Source organism: Euphorbia lathyris, chromosome 2, assembly GCF_963576675.1.
Source record: "Euphorbia lathyris chromosome 2, ddEupLath1.1, whole genome shotgun sequence".
Lineage (NCBI taxonomy): Eukaryota > Viridiplantae > Streptophyta > Magnoliopsida > Malpighiales > Euphorbiaceae > Euphorbia > Euphorbia lathyris.
The window spans coordinates 67026848-67035690 of NC_088911.1; the positions used below are offsets into that span (position 1 = coordinate 67026848).

The 8843-nt window shown below is 36.4% G+C and overlaps 1 protein-coding gene across 2 annotated transcripts; it reads right to left on the reverse strand.

Moving 5' to 3' along the window:
• Positions 1 to 221: 221 nt before the first annotated feature.
• Positions 222 to 8609, reverse strand: LOC136218519 (uncharacterized). 2 transcript variants are annotated; one of them, XM_066005431.1, is made up of 5 exons: positions 8361 to 8609; positions 8086 to 8301; positions 7741 to 7977; positions 2030 to 4381; positions 222 to 1412 (listed from the first exon to the last, which is right to left on the reverse strand). In XM_066005431.1, the coding sequence occupies exons 1-5, from the start codon at positions 8395 to 8397 to the stop codon at positions 721 to 723; spliced, it is 3534 nt and encodes a 1177-aa protein (XP_065861503.1). In that variant the 5' UTR covers positions 8398 to 8609; the 3' UTR covers positions 222 to 720. The 2 variants fall into 2 exon arrangements, with proteins under 2 accessions (XP_065861503.1, XP_065861504.1); XM_066005432.1 differs by having other exon boundaries at positions 223 to 1412; positions 8101 to 8301; positions 8361 to 8606.
• Between the last annotated feature and the right edge of the window lie 234 nt (positions 8610 to 8843).

Consider the following 8843-nt stretch of genomic DNA (forward strand, 5'->3'; position numbering starts at 1 on the left):
CTTGATACGTTATTGCATCCTCCCATATGTAATAACACCACAACCTCATAATTCTATTGCATCCTCTCATCCTTGTAACCACATCACAGCCTCATAATTATGCATATAGTCAAAATGTGAAGCACAAGCATTCAACACTATTTGCTTTTTATTTTAAAAATATATATATATTAAATTTAACACATTAAATTTGTATTTAAGAACATTTTAAAAAATAGCTTTAAAATGAATGAAAACAGATTTTACATAGATACTTGGTGTTCCATATCAACAGTCCCCGTGATAGTCAAAACCTTGCATCTAAATCCCTCGATCAAAGTGGCTCATTATAGTTTCGCACTCAAGATAGAGATCTCAAAATACAAAGCAAAATGAGCAACTCAGACCTGATTTTTTTCTTTGCCCCTCTAGTCTAGTCTAGGACCATAAACCTCAAAATCACAAACCATATCCACAAACAAGATTTAAGGTACATCTAACCAACAAAAATCTGAAAAACACCACCTCAAAATCTGACTGGCACAGGGCCTGCTAAGCAATATATGTACTTTCAAGTCTACTTACTACTAACATACAAAACTAAACTATATCTAGTAGAACAGCTTCTAGGGTGAATATATTTGCAGCAGTGCCTAAACTCACTATAAGTAGATCAGTGGGTTGCGCATTCATCAGTATATATCACAACATATCATGTTTACCAAAACAGCAGTTGAAGTCCTAGTTCACACTTGAGCAGCACATGAACTGCGCCCAGTACGGTCTTCCCTTTACTTTTCTCTTCTCCCTCTTGATGTCTGCAGGATATCTAGCCGGAGAGTTCCATTCTTTACCTGCATCGTCTTTCTTAACAGGCTCCGGTAAGCTCATTTGAGGACTGGCAGTTGGCTTTGATGTTGCGGCTGAAGCACTGTTAACCGTTCCACTGATGACTGTTGGTATTGGTTCATCTTTCTGCACCACCAGCAGTTGGTTTTCCTTGGCATTCGGAAACTTGGATTTGTTTTCAGTATTGGCCTCACTCAAAAGGTTTTTCAAGGGAGCATGTTGCTTCGGTGTGCTCCAGTTTGTGACTTTGGCAATTATTTCTTCGTTTTTCTTTCTTCCTTGTGATTCATTTACAACATTAGTAAGCGAAGGAAACCAACCAGCTTGCGCATCTTTAGGCAGCTGCATGTTCTGTGCTGTTCGGATTTCATCAGCAGCAGCACGCTTGTCTCCAGCTCTAGGTTCAACCAACGTCATAAAAGATGGAGGCTCAAAAATATCTGATTTTTCAGTCTCTTGTGCTCCCTCTGTTGATGTTTCTGGCTTTTTCAAGTCTGCTTTCTCTGCTTCTGCTGATGCTTTTGAACCACATGCCAAAGGCTCAGTATCAACAGTAGCTTGCATATCAGACTGAGTAGAAAGCACTGTTCCACGCATTAAAACAATTGAGTCATTTTCAGACATGATAGTACTCCGCAGTGCAAATAATTTCACTGAAGAAAAGAAAGATGGACTACAAGTAGCCTAATTAAATGTGTCGCTAAGAGCCTCAAGTCGCTTAAGCTAAAGATCTCGAGTTTAGTGTACGCAGTAGACTTTAATTGGGTAAAGAGTGCCTGAGCAACCTCGAACTGATTAATCAGATCAGATCTCATGACCAAAAAAAAATTGTGTCCCTAAGACATAATTTAATCAATTCAAAACAAATTCATTCCACTATTAGTCAATAGGAAAGTAGACATAAATTAATCATCAAGGTTCTTTATGATTCTTATGAAATTCTGATACCTCTTAGCAATATGGTTCTTTTGAAATATTGAACCATGAAACAAAGACAAATTAAACAAAGTAAAAAAATTGTTTTTCATTCTACATGCAAACTGATACATTCATATTCAGTGAGCCCAAGATTTTACACTAATTTTCAGAATGTTATGCATTGACTGAGGTCAATTATCTCTCCTAATAGACATGTTTTGGCAAGCTACATATCGAACTGTGTAGTACTATGACAATTATGCAAAAACTTAATGTAAATTACCTGATACAGAACCCCAGTGGCCTTCCAGGCTATCAGTTTGGCTGCCTGAATCAACTGAAAAGTCCGTTGCAGATGCACCAAGCTGCTGCACAACTATTTTAATTCCACCTTCATCAGGACAATATGCAAATTGATTTTCAGGTGCAGCGTCTACAAAGTCTCTAGCAGGACTATCTCCAAGAGTGGCACTATTTTGGATGGAAGATGAAGCATTTGAAGGAGAAAGATAAGACTCTTTTGTTATGTGTTCCTTTGGAGACTTCTGCAATACGTCAAAATCATCGATTTTATCTGAAGGCATCTGTAATATTTCTACATCTCCAGCATTATTTAATGATTTGTGCAATTCATCATTTTTTCCAACATTATTTGATTCACCAGCTGCACAATCGTCCACCAGTACCTTCGCCTTATCATTGGTTTCACATTCCAATACACTCTCCTGATTATCTGAAGCTTTATTCAAGAGCAGGCATTCAGGTTCTGATATATTGATATCAGATGCATTAACTACATATTTTGAGATAAGGGTTTCATGAAGATCTTTAGCAATTTCAGGTGTCATTGTTCTGTTCATCAAATTACTTCCGTCACCTTTGACGTTTCCATTATCAGAGGTATTCTTACCTTTAGAGAAGTCATTCCTTTCATGAACTTCTCCTTCAGAGAGAATACCAACATTTTCAGGGGTCACCATTATTTTTCCAGAACTGTCCTCCGCAATCCCTTTAACTTCCTCACTTTCAGTTATATCAAATCCAATTATTTCATAATCAGCAGCATCATCTGTACCTAATAAATCACTTGCCTGTCTGACTTCTTCATCTACTAATGCAGCCGCAGAAGTCGTATCAGATATGGAACCCGTACCATGTTCTAAAGAAATTGACTCAACTTTGTCTTCAGAGAGAAGGCCAAGGTTTTCAGGAGTCGCCATTATTTTTCCAGAACTGTCCTCGGTAATGCCTTTAACTTCCTCACTTTTAGTTGTATCAAATCCAATGATTCCATAATCAGCAGCAGCATCTGTGCCAACTAAATTACTTGCCTGCCTGACTTCTGCATCCACTAATGCAGCCATAGGAGGAGTCATATCAGACATGGAACCTGTACCATCAGTTAGCTGTTCCTGGGGACATTGAACAGTACTACTATTCTCAACCTCATTTGCAGCAGCATCTTTAAGAGCACAAGATTCATCTAGTACTTGGCCTTCGTTCACTGCTTCCTTAAGTTGAGGCCCACCAAGTTCAGTTTCATCAAGTAACTTTTCAACAACATTTTCCCTGTTCCGACCTTCTAGTAGAAGGCTATCTCTGGAGACATGCGTGTCTGAAGCCAATAATTGTTCGCCTTCATCTAATAATAGACTTGAAAAAGAATTCGTGGGATTAATCTTATGCACAGAATCCTTGACATGCTCACTGTTCCCACCACCTCGTTGAATGTTATCATTGGATATATGTGAGCCTGAAGCAAACAACTGTTCGCCTTCATTTGATAGACTTGAAAAAGAATTGGAAGGCTTAACCTTGTGCACAGAATCCTTGACATTGTTTATTGCTGCAAATGAGTCTACATCTACTAATTGTGGCATTCTCCCAGCTTTATGGTCCTTATAACCTCTAATCATGTTCTCAGGATTTTTCAGTACAGGTATATCATCTGGAACTGAAAGCACATGGAAATTATCATTTAATTCTCCCTGTTCATTGGCTATCTCAGTCAACTTGCCAGAACTTGCATAGGCCATTTCTCCAGTAGTGGACACATTGATCTGAGTGCTGCTAAAATATGTATTTGCATGCCCACTGGAATCAACTTCAGAAGGAGGAACATTCAAGGACTTCTTAGAGTCTAAGTCATCACCACATTGTTCTTTCGATTCAATAAACCCAGCAGCTGCCACATGATCTGAAACTGCCTCAGATGTTTGTAGACTAGTGGTATCAAAATCCAGTAAGAGTCTATCTAAATGTGCTTTTTCATTTTGTTTTATATCAATCTCAGTCAAACCATCAATAGCATTGCGTTTCTTATTCTGATCTTTGTTTCCCATGACATCAGTCACTGCTAATTCTTCCCAAGCTCTTTTCTTCATATTCTCTTGTGATACATATGCTTGACTTTCAAGTTGGAAGGGGTTGGAATCGTACATAGAACTCTGTTTCTCATCAATAGATTCATGGCTGGATTTTTTAGTTCTACAATCAGCTAAGGGTCTTCCCACAGAGACAATTGTAACATGTGAGGGTTGACTCTCGGACTCTAGTGCATCTGCAGACAGATTGTTTCCTTGAATTTCTGTATTTTGGCTACTGTCAGCGGAATGGTTTGAAGGTGGAACCAAAGCTGCATGATTACATTATGTAGGTTATCATGAAATCTTGAATTGGAATCATCAGAAATTTATATTCAATGGACCCGTTATGGATATAAATATTAACCATGTAAGATGAAGAATCAGATGTATTAGCTACAGTATGAATTCTTGCTTTTTCAATTTGAATAAACAATTCTCATCAATATAATTTAAGACACTAGTGCACTTAAAGAACTTGAACAAGGTTAACAAAACTGTTGCTAAATAATCGGGCTCCCTCAATCAATTGTACAAAACTGCTCAAACTATTTAATTCATATTTCACAAAACTGCTCCACAGTATTAAATCAAAAAAAATCTTTTACCTTTACTTGACACTTGTAGATTCTTTTCCCTTATCTAACTAAAAAACTGAAAAAATTACAGAAACATTTTCTTCTTTCATGTACGCTAGATGAAATAATCCATAACCCAACTGATCCAGTTAACTACTCAAAAAACATCAATTGCTATATTATTTTCTTCCACTTCTTATCTTACTATGAGTGACATAGTAAAAGCTAAAGATTTCACATTAATATTTACCCTTAATATGAAAGTGATAACAAGCGAAAGTCCTCTCCCAAATCTGCTTCTCCGGTGTGATAGAGATGAGAGAGAGTAAGGATGGACAGGGTGCAACTAAATTTAGAATATGCTGATATTAATTCGGAATATTGCCCTTCCATCCCCTTGTATTCTCTCAAACAATTGACAAATAGATTTCAGAGTAAAACATCTCTTAGAACTGCTCTACCTAACAAAAATTAGTTTTACCTGAGTAAATTTCAAGGTATGTCAAGGTTTTCCTGCTAAAGCTTAGAAATTCTTAATGTTTTCATGTGAAAACCTCTCTATTCTATTCTGTTACATTGATGCATAGTCTAGCAATACTCACAAAGAGAATCTTAAAACTCCTACTTTTTTGGCATCTTGTTACTTCACTTCTAAGCCATAATATGAAATGAACTATTTGAACTAGGAAATATATTAAAAAATACAAGAAATTAAAGCCTAACCACACTACCCCAAACGAATAATTTTGAACACTTGACCTGTGACATCTGTAAAATCCTAACAGACATTACAGTAAATAGAACCTAAAAGATTAACTTTTTGCAAGCTACATTATGTTTTACTAAAACAACTAGTTGCAAAATCTTGAGCAAATTTAAATGCATACCCAGGATAAGAAAATTAGTTTCAAATCATAGCATTCTGTATTACAGTTAGAAATAGCAATGAAAACACTTAGAAAGCCCACATAAGCATGGAATCGTGTGTTTTTCATACTTCATCTCCTCATTGAGCTGCAATCCGAAATTCAGTTATATTACAGTTTCGATTTTTTATGAGTACGGTTGCTGACAGCTGATTTTGACTTGTTACCTCTTGTTCTTTATTTTCAAAGCTTTTGTGCTCCTTCCAGGATATGCTGCATATTTACCTGTTACATTAAATTATCTACTGCAGTTTTGAGCCCTCCCATCCTGGAAGTACTAGTTCAACTCGCTTTCAGTTCCTTATGCTTCTCATCTGTATCCTAAGCTCCAAATTACATCACTAGGTATCTCAACAACCTATATCACCCTCAAAAAAACTAAGAAACCTACAAAAAGGTTTATTGTTGGTATGAGTTTGTATTCATGGAATTACATTAATTCCATGTCCTTGATGCTTTTTGAAGGGCCTTGCTGATCTCTTTTACATCTATGTCCAAATTTTATAAACAAGACTTCACTCACTACGGCTTGATTCATCCAAGTCCTTTGTGGCCCTTTTCTCCATCAAGAATGATTACATGACAGGATGGGGGATTTTCCTCTTCATACTACTTATCAACGGAATCATCCTAATTGGTTTCACAATATTTGTTTACCTCACCTAAGAAGACAATGATAATATCGTCCGATTTTAGGCCAAACCTCTCAAAGAATTTGATTCTACCAAACCAGAATAGCACAGTTCCATTTCCATCATTCAATCTTATGTTTGTCAACAATTATATATTATCGACTGCAAAAAGTGTTTCTAAGCTCACTGAACTTGTCAAATTTATTTATTAATTTCTCATATTTCTTTTTTTTTTTTATCAAGCCCTCAAACAATTATTTTTATTTCATTGATCACTGGAAAAAAAAAATCATTTTATTTGAATGAGCTCTCAAATTATTTTTGTTTGATAGGACCCTTGAACTTTTTTTTTCTGACCCTTGAAAAAAAAATTTTATTGATTGTGTACCTCCTTTCTGATCGTTAAATAGGTTCTTGATACTGTTGCTCAATCAAATAAAAATTAGGGACTCAACCGAACTTATATGACAAGCTCATATGCTAAAAATGCTTTTATCTTTTATCAAAAGACTGCCACAGAAAGAAACAAAATATAAACCCAATTAATGCCATCCACCGCTGTCTTCTTGAAAATTATGTGGGAAAAAAAAAACTCAATGACTGCTTACAGATAGACTATAGCTGGTGCGAAGTACCTAAACTCACAAGAAAGGATACATTTTGAAAACATATGTTAACATGTCAAACCATTCATTTTTTAAAGTGTGAGAGCAATATTTTATCCACCGAAAATTCCTTATTCTAATCCATTCAGGTCCCATGCCAAAAATAAATAAAATGAAGTAAATCAGTATAAAAAAGGGCGGCCCGGTCGCATTACGCGTCCCCGCTGAGCGAGGGTCCGGGGAGGGGTCCCACCACAAGGGTGTATTGGGGGCAAGCCTTCCCTTGCCAATTTAATTGGCAAGAGGCCGCTCCTAAGACTCGAACCCGTGACCTCAGGTCACACAGTATACAGCAAGAAATTAAAATCTTAATTTCTACAAGCTATTAATGAAGCTCTTGTGGCTTCTCATCAAAACATCGATAAATGCATTCATTGGAGAGAATATTACAGCATCACAAAGCATGCTATGAAATGTAACAACTCAGGTTCTACGTAAACAGCTAATAACGTTGCAAGAGTGGTTGATTCTTATCTGAGGTTTATCAAACCATTTTTCTAATAGACCATGTACCTAAATTTCAATTTTGTTGATACATCGTATATCATTAACGAATCATGCATTTTTCCATAAAGCACACACTCCACTGATAACTTGCAGGACCTATGAACTGATCCTAATCAACACTACACATTTATAGCATACTCAAATTATAACAAATCTATTAAAGGACTAAATCCAGTCAACAACATTAATATCTATACACCGAACAAAATAAAGGAACCTTTTAATTAGCTAAGAAATCTTATCTAATTTTGCTTCATGTATCAGTAAATATATACTACATTACCAAGTCAACAATTAACTATTAGCTCCAATTTAAAGTTTACCAGTAATTGCATCATCCTCAAATGATAAAACAGTTTTTGCATCATTCTCCAAAGTTGCTTCCATGGATCTTGCTTGTTTCTTAACATCATCTGAAGACTCTTCAGTCCCCTTGCCAGATCCACTATCAGAAAATTCTGTAACAGCATCCACAAAAGCCTCATCCTCTGATCTATTAGTTCTCTCCCCTGATCCAGCACTCTTTTTCTCATCAATACTTCTTTCCAAAAGTTGTGGACCTTATAAAGCCAAATTTACCAGCATTAATAAAATAATTACAATTCTAACCCAAATTTAGAAAGGTGCAACACCAAAAAAAAAAAAACAAAAGGATAAAAATATAGTACAAGGATGATTCTCACTGGGGGTTTTGTGATCTTCGTCTGAGAGACGCTCATCATCTGATAGAGTCAAATGGGAAAAACCCTGTGAGTCAACTAATTTATACCCGTCAATTGTTCCACAGATCTTCTTATGTGTACGTCTATATCTAGCACTAGGATGTGGATTTGGAAAGGGCCAACCGCATTTACGACAAATATGAACTCCATGCCCGTCATGCCCTGCAAAATTCAACCGCATTTAAAAATGGAAAAAGATGGAAAGAAGAATAAAATCAAACCTGATGTGTGATCCTTTCCATGGCCCTGATTATCCATTGAGAGACAGAGAGCAAAGCAGAAAACAGCAGAGAAAGCAAAGATTTGGAAGACTCTCAAACCAAGATAGACTAGACTTTTTACAAGAGTGTGTGAGAGAGTAATGGTAGGAAGAAAAGAAAAGACTCTCTTTCTCCTCTCAACCCAAAGCAAGTGAGGGTCTACGGACAAGTACGGTAACGCTGACAGGTAGCCAAGGTAACACCTTTAACCTGTCCTACAACCGCGCACGTTAACCATATCTGCTAACCAAAAACCACTTTCGAGAATCCGTCCGATTTTCTTCTATCAGTTTTGTAGGGTTTTTTTTTTTTTTTCTTTTGCATAATACACAAATAACCCCTGAACTTGTACAAATATTATAATTGCCCTCTCGAACTTTTAATTGTAACATTTACCTTTTAAATTTGTCCAATTGTAAAACATAACCCCTCAAACTTGTCCAA